Genomic DNA, 16,428 nt, shown 5'->3' with positions numbered 1-16,428 from the left:
CGACCCCCTACCTGTTGCCAAAGGGGGGGGGCCGTCGGTTTATGCGAGTGTGAAGGCAGCTCAAATCTATCATGGTTCAATTTCTTTATTTATTTCTAAATTATTATTTTTTTTTGCAGGCAGTTGGAGAGCCAGCGGTGCTCCTGCAGGCACACACAGTTACCCACTTTGGTGCAGAGAATAGTCTCAATCATTTCACTGCAATTCAATCTGGCTCACTTCACTGGGAATCAGAGCCCTGTTCACTGCATTCTGTTATGAGAGAAGCTGAATTCTTCACTTGAGTAAAATAGGTCTTCATTATGTGACGCTCTATTTGGATTCATCTTCTTAGTTCAGACACGTCTGTTCCCTGGTATTCGTTCAGCGAGAGATAAGATGAAACTAACTTGAGGTAATTGCTTTGCTCAATTCATCATTCCGAGCAGCTCTATTCTAATTTAATTAAATCTTATTCTATTCCTGCGACGCTATTCTTCATTCTCATGGCATCGTATTATATACTCTTCACAAAGGCTTTAATATGCTGTCAGAAAATGGGTTCTATGCCATTTGTGGCACAGGGAAATTATTTTAGGTGGTAGGGGAAGTTAATTCAATGAGTGTCAAAATGGACAAATGTTCAATAGCTGGATTATTATTATTCCACAAGGTTTTTTTTCCCCCTCCGCCCTATATTGTTTAAGTTTCTGGATATATTTTTAATGTCTATACATTTACACGTTTTTGTGTATATATATATATATATAAATTTAGTCACATTTCTTTTATTTATTTAAATTTAGTTCTATCATTTTTTCTTCTTCTGATTTACAAAGGACATTTTCCGAACGTGGGATGAATAAAGGTCTATTTTATTTGATCTGATCTTTATTCTTCACTGAACACGACTGATCGCACTCTGTAATCTAGTATCAGTCACAAACGGAGACAGAGATGTAAAAGAAAATCATTATAATTAAAAACAAAATATTATAATGTGCATTCATGAATTATTATTTATTGGTCACTTTACAATGAAATATGGTCGTCGCTTTCTGAAATTTTCTGTGATTTTTTTACTTAAATGACCTTTTAGATTAAAATATTAACAGGTAAACAACTTGCAATTTGTATATATTATCTTTTTTATACACATTTTTAAATTGTATTTAATTAAATAAATTTTTTTTGTTTTGTTTCTAGTTTTTAGTCCATAAATCTATATTAGTAGTAATTCTATGACTAGTCAAGTCTTGCGTCCGATATAAGACTTAAACTGTGTCAAACTAAGCCTTTTAACAATTATTAATATCTGTCAATGACGCTGTAGATTGGCACCGGTAGACCCCCGGGACCCTGTAAAATAGGAATAAGTGAGTCTGAAAATGGATCGATGGATATCCGTCAATGACACATTAAAGCACAGATCTGGATTTTGATACACAACAGTCTGTTTCAGTGGACGCGCACTGTAGCTGTTCCCCCTCAATGATCTTGAAGCCAAAATACGGTGCTTCCATCTTGCAAAATTGATGTCTTTTGGAACCAGAGTCTGCGCAGTAGGGTTTGGGGGGAGGAGCCATGGTAACACGCCCCTCTCATTTAGCGTACTGCCCTGATAAGTTACGCAAGGTCAGCTACGCCACGAACATAAGTATCTTTCCCGCTGGAAATTCTAACAAGGGCTTGTTCAAATCATAGAGGTTAGTACTACACCATGAGTTAAATGGCGTCTCGACTCAAATCTCGACTCAAATAACTTATATAAAACAAACTTCACAGAAAAATGAGCACTTGAACACAATGTAGTGTAATAATAAGTAATGATCACAGCAGGATTTAAGTATGGAAAAAAATAAGTGACGAATATTTCAACTTTACTGTACAGTTTGACCCACATCCCATCCGTTACTATCAAGGAGGCGTGGTTTTTTTTACCTATACTGCAGCCAGTCAGCAGTGGGAGCTCTAAAAATTAAAGCTTCACTCCACCTGGGAGCTTGTCCTGTCCATTATTTTTACAGTCTATGGTCTGTTTTAACACAAGCTGGGTGTCTTTGACTTCTTAAATCATTTGATTTTCAAATCTGGAACTATTTCAATGTATTTCCCAAACTGCTACAGAGTTGCAACATCTTTCCTGGAAGAAAAATGAGCAAAGACGATAAACTGTGACAGCTTTGCAGAGAGACTCCGTCCAACACTAACACCAACAGTTCCACAGAGCCGAAGACAAAAACAGGGCTTTAGCAAGTGGAGCTAGCTGCTAGCAGGACCACAGACTCAGACCCTTGGGCCATGTTGTAGCTTCACAGGTAGAAAATCAACACTGTGCCGGAGGTCAAACTATCAGCAATATGGTCTAGACAAAAAGAGACAAGAGGTACTTGGTCCACTTATTACCCCCAACTGTTTATGAGCCTCAATTCTGAACGCATTATGTTTGAATTAGAGTTCAACTGATAACTCTGAACAAACTTATTAGATCATCTTTGGCAAAAAAAAACTACAAATAGAGAACACAAGGCTTACAATTGCATTTTCTAAGCCAGTGGTTGTAGATTACAACACCCACAATTGCATTTGGCTACACAATGTGATGGTTAAATGACAATATGTATTTCTCCCTCATTGTTTTGCAGCTGTTGAATGATCGCTCTAACCATTTGGAAAAAAGTGACAGGATTAAAAAAATACAATTTACCCCGATAAATATTAAAATTCCACAAGTTTCTTCTTTTATATCAACAATTATGTATTTAGCATACAGCGGTTGTTTGAATGAAGGCTGAAATACTATAACTGCAGATCAATATTAATAGACTTAGCAAAATATGTGTGAATTACAGATGTTTAACATCATGTTTGTTGTTTTTGTTTTTTTCAAAAGGAGTCCATAATTGGTCCCAGATCATTCAGGTGTTGACCAAAGTTCTTTGTAAAACAAGGAAGGATCATATTCACTGTTAGCGGCCAATATCTACACCAAGTTAGTACTCCTCAAATCCATTCTCTGTCACTGTGGATTTAGGATGAATTATATTCACTTTCTAAGCTCTTCAACAAAGGCCCATGCAGGAGTGAGGACGGACTCCGGATCTTTGACAGTGGATAACTAAAGAACTTAGAAGTGTATTCAGTAGCCTAAGATATTTAAGATGTTATTTATATCAAATAACATCCATTCTTACCTGTTCTTGCCTCTCCAGCCAGCGGTCTACCATTGGGTGGTTGGCGCTTAGTGACGACCTTGCGGTTTCTCTCTGAAACTCCCTCTGATTGGCCCAGCCTCCTGCATCTCTTGGCAAACTACGGTAGTTTTCCATACCTTTACACTGTAGAACAAGCATTACAGCGGGCTTTAAGGAAACCACTGAAATCGTTCAACAGTTTCAAACAATATGAAAACAGATTAAAGACACAATTTTCTCCTTTTTTTAGGGTATGATTTATATATTTTTCAGTATTACTCTATTCCAGCAGACATCTACAGGGTTAAATACGCCTCAACCCAGTGTGACACCTTTGGAAACAGTTCAGTGACCCTAATTAAAAAGTAATTATTCTGCAGTTGCATGTTCTTGACACCCTGCTGCCTACCTTCCTCTCCAGGCTGTTTGTGCCCGAGGCATGGCGGACTTTCAGGAAGCCAGCAGTGGTGGACCAGCGGGTGGGGTTCCTTCTGGAGGGAGCATCTTCCGTTTGGACTCGTGCCTCTCCGGCGCTAAAGGGCCCGTTAATGGAAGTCAGAGCTGGGTCGCTGCTGCGCCTGACGTGGAGGGGCATATCTGAGAGAAAGGAAAACCACAGAACAATAATGGATGGTGAGAAAACAAACAATGATGTCCGTAAAGTGTGATTATTGACAGAATCATGCTGGAACCATTTTTGGGCCACTGGATCTCAACCTTTTCAGCCCGTGACCCCCAAATTAAAGTTGCCAGAGATCAGAGACCCCCACTGTAGCTGAAAGTGGTTGAACACAGACATGGACATTGAAGAACATGTGGAGACAGGGCCATCTATAAGGGGGAATAAAGGGGAGAGCTTTCTGGGGCCCATCCATAAAGTCTGCAAAATGATAAATCATGACAAATCATGAATATGGTTAAATTGGCATAAAGATAAGCATGAAATATGGTGAAAGGAGGTTAAAAGTGACAATACTAGGTCAACATTAGTGACATTAGGTGGCAAAGTGGTGGAAAGGGTTTAAAAGTGCCAAAAATGTATTGAAAATGCAAGAAATGTGCAGAAAAGGCATTGAAATTTGGTAAGTGGCAGAAAAACGCAGCAAAAAATTTCTTAAAAGGAGCAAAAATATAGGAAGAAAAAGTGATGAAAATAGGTTACAGTATGGCAAGTTTGGTATATATATTTGCAGAAAAAGAAATTGTTCAAAACAGTATTCCTAGTTTCTGGAAGGCGTCTGGACACCCCCTCCCAGTGTCTTGCGACCCCAAATGGGGTCCCGACCCCAAGGTTGAAAACCCCTGCTTTAGACTATGTGGAAATTTGTCACTGAGTTCCATTTGTTGTCAATTCAGATGTTTTTTCAAGATGCTAATTAGGCTTCTCAAGTTTGTATCCGACTGTCAGTGCATTGCACTGCCGTAACACAACAGAAAGAGACAATATGACAGCCTGTTCCACTGATCCTGTACACCACCCACGCACTGTAACTTATAAGCTGCGTGACACCTCCTCCAACCAGAATACAGACACATTATACATGACAACAGGCTGCACACATCTCCTACGTCTCAGGCTTTAGCTCACAAGCCACTCTCAGCCATTGCAAAAGGCCTTTGTTACATTATGGAGGAAAACTCAAGTGATTTAGAAGGATTTGGTCTGGTGTCATGTTCCTCGTCTTCTCCTCCAAATCCAGCTGATGATGTTTTAAAGAGTCTTGTGGGTTCATGCAGGAAACACTACAATCTGTCCCAAGAATGTGCAGCTGAGTCAACACGTTTTGCCCTGTTTGTGATATGACTGACTGTACCCATGTGAGTCTGCTTCAGCCAGTTTGTTCTACTATGTCTATTGTGCTTCCAAAACAGCAGGTACGCTATGGTAGAGTCAACGTGAGCCTGTTTTCCTCAGCGAGCGTTTTGTAGTATTTGTGCACAGAGGGGGCTAGTGTTTGTGTTGGCTTCCTGAAAGTGTGGGACCGAAATGAGTTTAAAGCCAGGGAGTGATGAGTCCATGGGGTGAGGATGGAGAGAAGTGTTTGCTCTTCTGACAAGTCCTAACAAGACCAAAGAATACATGGAAAACAACCTGCAGTGATGCACTGATGCACAGGTCCTACTTATGTCAACCATTTACTGTAGATCAGGGCCACTTTTATCACCACGGGGGCCACAAAAATGTGTTTGTCTGATCTGAGGGCCACATTACCATAAATCATGTCTTCAGCAGTTAGAGTAATGACCAATGTGTGCATTAATACATGGAACAACAAAGGCTTTAGTTTGTCTCCACCAAGAATTTCATGTTTTCACTGGCATTTATTTATATATTTGTTCGTTTGTCTGTTAGCAGGATCTGGTCAACAATACTTAACAGATTTTGACAACATTTTAACCAAAGAGTCCGTTACATTTTGGAGGGGTTCTGCATCAACATAATGAATCTGGATCAGTTTGAAAAATGTAATCATCTCTTTATCCCGTCATTGGCAATATTACAAAAATGTATTCTCAGTTTGTAATGACCAAACTTTATGAAATTTGACTCAGTTATGTCCGATTGTGCATTTTATTGCCATTTTTTTTTAATGGTGTGCCCATACATTTGGACCTACTCTATAGTTATTAATGGGATCAACATTTCTTACAAGTCTTTAAAGTGTGAATGATCTTCCCAAATAACTGGGAAAATCTGGCAAAGAGGATATTTGGTGCCTGGCAGAAGTTTGTGCTGTTTTTTTGTTTGTGTTATCATCACCCATTTTGTGTATTTTTGTCATTATTTTGTATATTTTTCAGTTGATTTTGTGTACATTTGTAATGCTTAGTGTAATTTTGTTATCCTAAATTATGTATTTGTATTGTCCTTTTGTGTAAATTTTAGGGTAACTTGTTTTTTTTTTTGTAATTTTGTGTAGTTCTGCTGTTGTTTTGTGTATTTCTCTTTCATTTTGTGTGTTGACTTCAAGGGCCGCACAAATTTAGACCCGAATGTGGCCCCTGGGCCACCAGTTGCTCATGCCTGTTTTGAATATTTACATTAAAAATAGATGGTCATATTTTGGCAGGGATTTACGAACAGAAATTTAGGCAATGACTTTGTGTCACTCATTTACAAATGAATGAATTATCCTGCATGCATACAGGTACAGTGGATATTTGGGTTGTAAACAATGTGCACACACTAGGTTTTTGCAGTGAGTTGGTGGTAAAAAGTTTACAAAGTCCCCATGAATCTTTATGCTTTCTGTTGTGTCTTATGTAAATACTATGGGGTCTATCCTCCCGTCTAGACTTAAGCACTTTTTTTGCACACCTGCAGTAACGCGCTTCTCTTCTACGCGTATTCTCCGGTCCAGGCTGCTGACACGCCCACCGCGCGTAAGGTAGACCAAAAGCGTGTATGTGTGAATGAAGGTGGGCTGAAAGAAACGAGACGTTGATGACCTTTTTTTGGGCTGTCTAGAAATCACGGAACCTGGAGTTTTTCCCAACGCTTGTAAATGTCATTGAAATCCTTAAAAATGATAATGTTCACTCTTAATTTGAAACGCCTTTATTGATAAACAATGTAACAGGTTGATTTGATCAGATTATTGCAGTGTGACTGAGGATCGGCCGCATTCTGTCCGAGTCACAGTTAAAATCTCTCTCCTTCAACATCATCATCATCATCGCTGTAAAGCGTGACCGAGTTAGATGCGCTGGAGATATGAGAAAATAACCCAGCCGCAGAGCATCCTGCTTTAATACAGAGGGATGTTTGCAGTGAAACAGAACTATTGGCTTCCATAATTTCCAGTTTTAAATATAAATTGTTTATAGTGACCTGAGCTCGTTAATATATGTGTGGGAACAGTTTGTGGTCCATCCTCATCTGCATATGACAGCTTGTTTCACTATGTAGTGGATCAAACTGTGACTTTACGTTGGACATAGTATGAAACCAGTTGAATCACTGTGACCAACGTGGACAGAAGTCTGCGTCTGTCAGAGTTTGAATTAATCTTGCAGACGCACAAGTCCATGTGGCTTCAAATGTAACTGAGTCCATATTTCTAGTGCAATATAATGTTTCACCTTATCGGGGAGCTGCACTTATTCTAGGGTTAGAAGTGCGTAAGAGGAAAAGGACTTACGCACACCGGAGAATGCGCGTAAAGCCAGATTTGAATTGGAACACACACATTTCAGGGCTGCTCCACCCACAGTGCATAACTGGGATGAAGGCGCGCAGCGACTGATTTAAGTACAGGAGGAGAATAGCACACAGCCAGAAACAGCGCCGCTGCGTGGCTTTTTGGACTTACACACATGGAAGAATAGAGCCTTGTGTGTGTACGATTGGTGTACGCATTCGACAAATGATCATTCATTTTCATCTTGTTGTTCAGTTTACCTCACATCCTTGTTTTTCTGCGTGGGTGTGTATTATTATTATTATTATCATCATCATTTACTATTATTATTTTTTCTCAATTTTCTTTTTCTTTATTTGCTGCTCTTTGCCTTTCTAATTTTTGATTAGTTTTCTTCTGATTCTGATCATGCCTATGATTAATTTTAATGTCTGCACATGGGTCTTATATAATCTGTACACTGTATTTCATAACATTTTTAAACCTCCATTTAACAGGGCAAATAACCTTATTAAGATTCAAACCATCTTCGAGAAGAAAAATTACATCCTAATTTTTTTTTTTTTTTTGCAAAGATTGGCTGCAAATGAAATCATTTATTGCGTGAATAAATGCCAAAAAAGGCCCCAGGATGCTGGAGAATCTTTAATAAACATTATAAAAAAAACTAGAGAGGCCATTAGAGGTGCATAAACCAGTGTCGAGGGAAGCAGAAACAGCTCTTTCTGGTCATTTGTTAGAAAATCTGAGGCTATATTTTCTTTTAAAATCATGACATGCATGCAGTTTGTTTACTTCCTCTCATGACTTTGTGCAAAAGGCCTTCGATTGATCCAAATGGACGGATCCACTCCACAGATCGACTCTCAGTAATCACAGTGGAACGGTGGACTGGGAAGCTGCGGCGCCGAGCGGCCTATGCGTCACATTTGATTTAGGAGGCAGTGAGTAGAACCAATTAGCTATTTTGGCTGAGGATCAAACGGCTATCTGTGCCTGGATTAAAAAAAGGCTGCTGTCCAATTAACACAATATATGAGCGCGGCAGAGGCAGAGAGATGTAATGAGGTAATTTGTTGAGTTTTCATGGATACCGCTGTAGTTGCTGACTTATGATTTCAGCCAGGATGACAACACAAGGTATGTTCGAGGAAGTCACTTAAATATTAATCAATGAGTGTTTTAGTTCCTGGCGGTATCTGAAGATAATGGCCTCTCCCTACAAATAATGCACACATCGCCGAATATATAGTGCAGATAAAGGGTGTTTCCTCCGCTTCTCTACTCTTCAGAGGGGTGGGGTCTTACTGGTGCGCAGAGCTGATGGTGTGACCTCGATTTCGCTGGCTCCCTGGTAAGGCTGGAAGGCAGAATTCCCACTGTTGGCGCTGAGTTCTGCTGCAAACAAGTCAGGGCTCTGGGTGCCAGTGGAGCTGGCACTGGTTCCATCACCCCCATGGTGAGGCTCCTGCTCATCATATAGCGCTATTAACTGGAAGAAAGAAGAAGTAGAAAATTAGATGAACATGTGAAGTTTGGACAATAAATATTAAACCACATAAAAACGCTGAAGTTCTATTTTTTCACTCATCAACATCCCCCTCCAGAATGGTTGTCATTATAACTTACAACCTTTTCCTAAATGTCCTAAATCTAAGAACTTAGATATTAAATATTATCACGTCAGATTATAAAATTACTATCTAAGAAAAGCTGTCTCCTTTGAAGGTACCTCGAACAGAGTAAAAATAAAATGGCACAAGGGCATTATAACGGCGAAAAAAATATTTGTGCACTTCTCATTTTCGAACTCCAACAAGGTATTGATACCCTGAAGCCACACACCAAATTTGATTATCTTATCTTAAATGTTTTCTGAGAAAAAATGTCCCCTTTGTAGATACCTCAAACAGAGTAAAAAAACACGGCACAAGGGCAATAACTCCGGAAAAAATATTTGTGCACTTCTCATTTTCGAACCCCGTCAAGGTATTGAAACCCTGAAGCCACACACCGAAAACATCTTAAACAGTTCCTGAGAAAAGCTGTCCCCTTTAACTCAGACGGACGGACGGAGCTCAAACCTACAGTATATCCCCCTTCCACACTTTGTGGATAATAATGTATTTGTGTATAACCTGAACATATATATATATATATATACACAGTATGTAATATATATGTGTGTTTCAACAATCTTGGCTCCCTCCAACCACCGTACCATGAATGGGGAAAAATAGATAATAAAGCAAAAAGAAACAAAAATGAAGCGCTTTATTTTTATTAATGAGAAAAATAAACTTAACGCAGCAGAGATAGAAAGATATTTTTCATTTTGAAAAAAAAAAAAACAACAGGTGGATTATGGTTTGATAAGTAAGATCTATGGAATAAGCTGTAAAATCTAAAAATAATAATAATAATAATAATAATAACTTGAAAACTATAGAATGTAGCATGCAACCAATCACATTCTGGATAGTTATTGTATTGATCTTAAGTCAGATTAATCTTTCACAAAATATTGATCACTGTGGCCTGTTCTGCTGAAAGTTATCAAACGTATGTATTAACTAATGATTTTCTTAAGAGCTTCTGAGAAACACAAATAACCGTTTAATGCTGACGGAATCTACATAAAATATTTTACTTTTTTTACATTCACTATGTATATTCTTAAATGTTAAATGGTGTTTAAATGGAGCTGATATTTCTTTCATCATGTTACCCTTTCTTATCTTTGTATGCGAGGCATTCCTCCTCAGAATAAACAGCCTGTGTTTGCTGGCTGTAGATGAAAAAGATACTAAACATCAATAAATTCAAATTAAGAGATCAAACTTCCCTTCCTGTTGGGATCTGATGGGAACCATGACTGTGATGAATATGGAGGGCTTGAGCCCCAGGCATTAACAAAAAAAACAAAAAAAAGGGTGTTTATATTCTGAGCCAACAACCGAAAACTCTATCATATCACTGTTGTTCATCTGAGTTTATTTACCTGCATCAACAAGTCAACACAGAACTTTAACTTCAAAGGAAAAACTGATGACCCCAAAGGCAAAAACATCAAATAAAAAAAAAAAATCAACACATGGCGGGTACACCTGCAAAAATACGCATGTGAAAAAAAAAAAGAAAAAAAAGTAAGAGTTGTGCAAGGAATAAAAATAAATAAGGATTTGAAGTCCGTCTTTGAACTTCAGACAGATATAAAGGTTGATCTCTTCTGGTAAGGTTTTGTTGTAAAGTTAAAAAATAAATAAATTCCAGTGATTATTATAGTCTTAAGTAAAAAAAAAAATAAAAATAACGCTTTTTCTATAACTTTTCCCAATCTATTGTGCAACAGCATTAGATTAAAAAAGAAAATAGCAATAACTAAAAATTAAATCAATGGGGAATTGACGTTAAAAATCCTGTCTCTGTGACTAGTGTATGATGATGATGATGATGATGAATGCCTTTATTGTCATTGTACACATGTACCATGAGATTAAAACAAGCCAACTACAATAACAGTGCAAGAAATAAATAAATAAATAAACAATATTATACAATATAACATAGGACATAAATAAATAGAAATAGAAAACAACTCATGAGCATGAAAAGACAAGACTTTTTTCCTAAGTACTTGAAAAACAGAATAAAAGTTGTCAAAAATACTGATTAAATCTAACTATTAGTATTATTTCAAACCCATGTGATCAACAAATTACCCGTAAGTGTTTTTTTTTTTTTTTTTTTTTTTTTTAATAAATAAAATACTTTTTCTTGATTATTTTTTTCTTTTTACAGAGACTATAATTTCCCTGATCACAAAGATTTAATCTGAACAACTAAAGGTTCACCAGTGGGAAAATAAATGTCTAAGATGTAATTACTGTACATAATTCAAAATAAGGGTGGGAAAAAAATATTAATTCAGGTCACATTGTCATGTTTCTTTCTTTTTGGTAAAGATACTAAAAACTTTATTTCTTCCCAGAATTGTTGTTTTATCTCATTTTTTATTTTTACCACATCTGCATATGTTGTCATACTTATTGTGCACTTTCACGTGGAGGTGAAATAAAATTTCAGATCGACTGACTTACTTGTGATGTAAAAAGTAGTATTTTTTTGTTTTTATTGTTTACTGTAACTCGTGCATTGCTTTCAGAAGTGTATGATTCAACTTTTCCTTGTGGATCAGGAAAATAAGGAAGTTAAAATCACAACCATTACTTTTCAATCGCAATACTTAACAAAAATCAGAATTGTAGTTTAAAGTTTAAATCAAATTGTGACAACATCATATCGTCCCAGCCCTACTTCACCCACACATGAATATGAAGAGCATTGTAAAAGGTTTAAAGAGGAAAACAAATAAGATTTTGGCAAAAAATTAAATAAAATACATTGTCATTGTAGCCTCACAAGTCCTAACGTGATCAAATTCTTTTGTTGGTCTAAACAGAAACGGGAAAGCAATTTTTTTTTAACATGTTTTCTGAATTTGGCGCTCATTTCACAAGACATTATTTACATTGACTAAATAATAGGCAAATGCAAAAACTGATGAAACACACATTATTTCATTTACAGTACAGTAAACTATTAAATTATCGTTCAGTAAAAACCTTTATGGTTTCATATATTAGATAAAGAAAAAAGCTAAACCAAATCATCCAATCCAAACCTTTTACTAATTACTTAACGTCTAAGAGTGACACACTTTCAGATCTCCAAACATATCATAATTAATATATTATTGCCATTAAACATTCAGATTAATATTAACACATTTACGTCATACTACAGCAGATATAGCTGCTACAGCCTGGCCTTAATATTAAGAGCTCATAATACTGTAGAGAATAATAAGTCAAAAGACAAAGGTGTGTGTGTGTGTGTGTGTGTGTGTGTGTGTGTGTGTGTGTGTGTGTGTGTGTGTGTGTGTGTGTGTGTGTGTGCATGCGTGTGTGTGTGTGTTAAAAGCAGATATAGAACAGAACAGGAGAAAGGAAAAATCAACAGCCACTAAGAAAGGCTGATGTTTCTGTATTAGTGAGACATGTGGGAGTATGAAGTAATGTAGGCAGTGCATCTGCTTATGATTGTTGGTTTTTTTTTTGCTAACAAGTCTATATACACAACCGAGCAGTACATGACTGACACACAGAGCTCTGCTTCTACCTCATTAAAGTTCATCTTAGTGCCAAGTCAGCAGCAGCAAACTCACCAAACTTAAAGACAAAAAGTGAAGCCTGCGTGCACTCCCAGCCCATGTGCTCGTTATTATATGTTAATGAGTTCAGCGGCGGTGAGCCCTATAAATGTGCTCAGGCTGATTTGATACAGTGTCGCTGAAGGATAGGAAGCAGCAATGCAATAAAAAAAAAGGCAATAAAACAACAGAGATGTGACGTTATAGTTTGATATGCCAAACTTTAAAAAAGATGAAGTAATGCAAACTCCGTTAAAGCAGATGAATCAGTCTAAATGAAGAGTGTAGTGCATAAGGTTGGCTTTCTCCTTCCAATCACAGCTACAGTAAAACAGCTACAAGATGCATTATTTTACCTGACATTAGCCTTGAGAACATTGTTTTATCAATTACAATTTTACTGTTTTTGTCTAAATTATTTTACTTTTAAATTCCCATCTATAACCATGCAAAAAACATTTATTAAAGGTCTTGTAAAGTCTATTATTTACTCCAACAAATCGGTTTTGCCTCCTACATCCTCACTAATAACGGAACCGTTAAAGCTAATGCTTGGTTATTGTTGATGTAAGGTTAATGTTATTGCTAGGCTAATGCTAATGCTAGGTTAGTGCTACTAGTAGGCTAATCCTATTGTTAGGTTAATGCTAATGCTAACGCTAGGGTGATGCTATGCAAATGCTAAGTTAATGATAATGCTTAGTTAATGCTATATGAATGCTATTGCTAGCTAATGCTAATGCTATTAATAACCTAACTGTTAATGCTAATGCTAGGTTATTGCTGATGCTTGGTTAATTTTATTGCTATGCTAATATTAAGTTAATGCCATGAGTAGGTAAATTGTATTGTTAGGCTAATGTTAGGTTAGTGTTATTGTTAGGCTCATACTAGGCGAATGCTAATGCTAGGCTAATGCTACAGCTAGGCTAATGCTTGGTTAATGTTATGCTAATGCTATTGCTAGCTAATGCTAAGCTAATGCAGTGCGACGTGGGCCAGCACCTGCATCCTCACTTGCATTTTCTTGAGGAAATGCAAATATTGTATATATAACATCACTTGATCAAACCTTTTCTAACATTCCACATTACAAAACAAGTAATAAAAGTATGCATGATTCGTCCTGATATTGTATCGGATCAATATCGGTATTGGCCAATACTCAAGGCTGCAATATCGGTATCGGAAGTGAAAAAGTTGCATCAGGACATCTTTAGTGTACACAGTGGAGGTTAATATGCTGGAGTGACACTGTAGCTGTGCTCTTGCCATGACTGACAGCTGCTCCCTCCGGACTTCCTAATGTTGTTTCCTTGTTGGATTGTTTTGTTAAGTGAATCACTTTCTGCAAGCCGCAAAACAGCCTCCAGTCAAAGCTAATTGCTGGGGTTTGTTGACAAGCATAGCCCTGACCCGGGACAAAAGCGCGTGCACACACACACACACACACACACACACACACACAGGAGACATTATTGTCTGGCTTGTGTTACGCTGTCAATAATGTTTGGATTATCTACAAAATATCAGTGATATGTTAAAACTTATTAAACTCAACACCATCGTGCTGCGCTAAACCTTTTAAAAATCTGAAAAAACAAAAAAAAAAAAAACGGAAAAACAAATCACGATGGAAAGTGTGACTCGGTCCACAGTTCAGCAGTCATAACGCAGCTCATAAATCATCATCAGATCACTGGCCCAACAATACACTGGCAGCCAGGCCAGAGAGAGCAAAGTAAAGGTCTAGCAGAGGCAATATAGGGCTGTACGTTAGGAGCACAATTAGGGGGCTGATTAATATAGCAGAAAACGTTGGAAAAAGTTTTTTCTTTTCTATAAACTCGCATAGTGTAAACAGTCATACAGTTTAGACACTGAGAAAAGACCTCAGACAGTCGCTCTCATTAATGTTCAGTAGGTTGTCTTCTCATCTTACAAAAAATCTTTAATAATAGTTTGAATATATCAGCCAGAAACCTGGAAGCGGTAACCACTACTACTCAGCTGTGAAACCCAAAGTCAGCCATGCAAAAGTTTAAGACACTGCAGTCTAGAAAACACTCCTCGGTGGCATTCTTGGAGAACTATGTTGAAAGTGCAAGCTTGCAACAGAATCTTTTCCAAAACAACTGACGTAATCAAAACCCTGAAAATCAAACTGAGTTCAAACAGACCGTGACCATCATTGCTCCCAGAGTCAACATAGCACACCGTTTACGTGAGGGGTTCAGTTTCCAAATTACATGTCGGGAAATTACACATGGGTAGACATAACATTATTTATTTAAAAAAAAACGTGATGAAATGATTATACTTTTGCAGGCATGATACTGCACGTATTGAGGTTTTCATATTGTTCCAGATTGGATTTAAACTTTAAAAGCTGCTTGGGATGATCATTTTTTATCAGATAAATCCATAATGTAGGCCTGGCCTCATGGATCAATAAATCAAAATAACTTGCTTGGGAAAAAAAAAAAACTTGAAAGGTTATGATTGCTCGAAAGTTTGTTTTAATCTCCACTGTAAACACTCGGTTGACAATGTCAGAAGAGTTGCGCACATTGCATTGTGGGATGAGGAGTCCCATAGACGGATGCCTAGACACATTTTTACTTCATTCTTATCGTGATTGTGTATCTTCACCAGACAAGGAGGACAGTGATTCATTTGACACAGTTTTTGTACTAGTTTGTGATATCACCTCACATTTTATTTTGGCAGGATTTATATTTTTACGTGTGTAGGGGGACAAGGGGTTTTAAAATGTATAATATTCATTATTATTAATACTACATTAACACTTACCGGAGTGGCATCTAGGATTAAGGTTATACACTATGAGTTATTAACACCTTGTTCTTCAGGGTGTGAATTCTTGTAAACCCAGTTGGACGCTTGTGCTCATTGAATCAGACGCTTGTCACCAGCGTCGAAGACGCTCTAGACGCATATCCAAACAAGTTGGGAAGAGAGCGCATTGAGCGTGTTTAGGGGAGGGGCTTCTCTGTTGCCATTGGTGTTCATACATTGGATGATATTGTGGTGATCAGTTATGTTCATAATTCACCCAGTGACTGTGAAGTGGTGGGGAACATTGTGTTGAGAAGGCTGTGTTTCCGGTCGGATGTATTTTGCTGTGACTCAGTGTGTGCACTGTGATGTTAGAGGGCTATAGAGAAGTATGGGTGAATGGTGAATAAAGTTTGGAGTTCCTTGCTGAACACGCCGCCTCTGACTCTTGTTGATCAGCTCTACATTATCCAGAGAGTGGCATGGCTTTATTTGCTCCTCGGCGCCGTTTCTGGATTCACCGGAGCTGCGCTCGTACGAGAGTCGCTTTCAGCGCTGCTTCTGTCTCTCCTGGGCCCAGTTTGACGACCTGCTGACCCGCATTGTCACTCACATCTCCTACCAGGACCCCAACTACAGGCGCTCTATTCCAGCAGAAGAGAGCCTGTCCATCTGTCTCCAGTTAGTTTTTTTTCCCCCTCATTTTCCTGAATACGTCACGAATGGGGAACGCTCCTGATTGGTCAATGCGTTGCAATATGCCCCAAAAGTTCAACAATTCCAACTGTAGCGTCGGCTGCATTGGAGGCACTGGACGCACATCAAAAGCTTGAAATCTCAAAACGTGCAGCGTCTGCTGCGCGTAAAGCTTCAAAACACGCCACACATGAGGTGTGTGACGCGCAATGGGACCTCTTGATGCTCCTGGAAGCGCGTCCACCATATATTGTCTATGTAAACCTGACGCTCTTGACGCTTTGGACACATTTGGTGTGAACGCAGCATAAGCCTCAAAATAAATGTCCGCCATTGTTTTGCGCAACTTTCAGTCAGTTTAAACACCAAAATTGTGTTGGGATGTTTTTTTTGGCAGTGCATTGTA

At 38.0% G+C, this 16,428-nt stretch overlaps 1 protein-coding gene across 9 annotated transcripts in view; it reads right to left on the bottom strand.

The window, feature by feature from the left end:
* The window catches only part of pard3ab (par-3 family cell polarity regulator alpha, b), a 279,421-nt gene that overhangs the window by 180,398 nt on the left and 82,595 nt on the right, over nt 1–16,428 (bottom strand). For all 9 annotated transcript variants that reach the window (XR_003675910.1, XM_028472041.1, XM_028472043.1 and 6 more), the window contains exons 3-5: nt 8,624–8,807; nt 3,583–3,770; nt 3,174–3,317 (exon numbers count right to left, since the gene is read on the bottom strand). Coding sequence is in view for 8 of the 9 variants with exons in the window: in XM_028472041.1 (XP_028327842.1) it covers nt 3,174–3,317; nt 3,583–3,770; nt 8,624–8,807 (516 nt within the window). In the remaining variant the exon portion in view is untranslated. The remainder of the gene's footprint in view (nt 1–3,173; nt 3,318–3,582; nt 3,771–8,623; nt 8,808–16,428) is intronic.

The sequence above is a fragment of the Gouania willdenowi genome, chromosome 17 (genome assembly GCF_900634775.1).
Source record: "Gouania willdenowi chromosome 17, fGouWil2.1, whole genome shotgun sequence".
Classification (NCBI taxonomy): domain Eukaryota; kingdom Metazoa; phylum Chordata; class Actinopteri; order Blenniiformes; family Gobiesocidae; genus Gouania; species Gouania willdenowi.
This window is presented reverse-complemented; position numbering and strand designations above follow the sequence as displayed.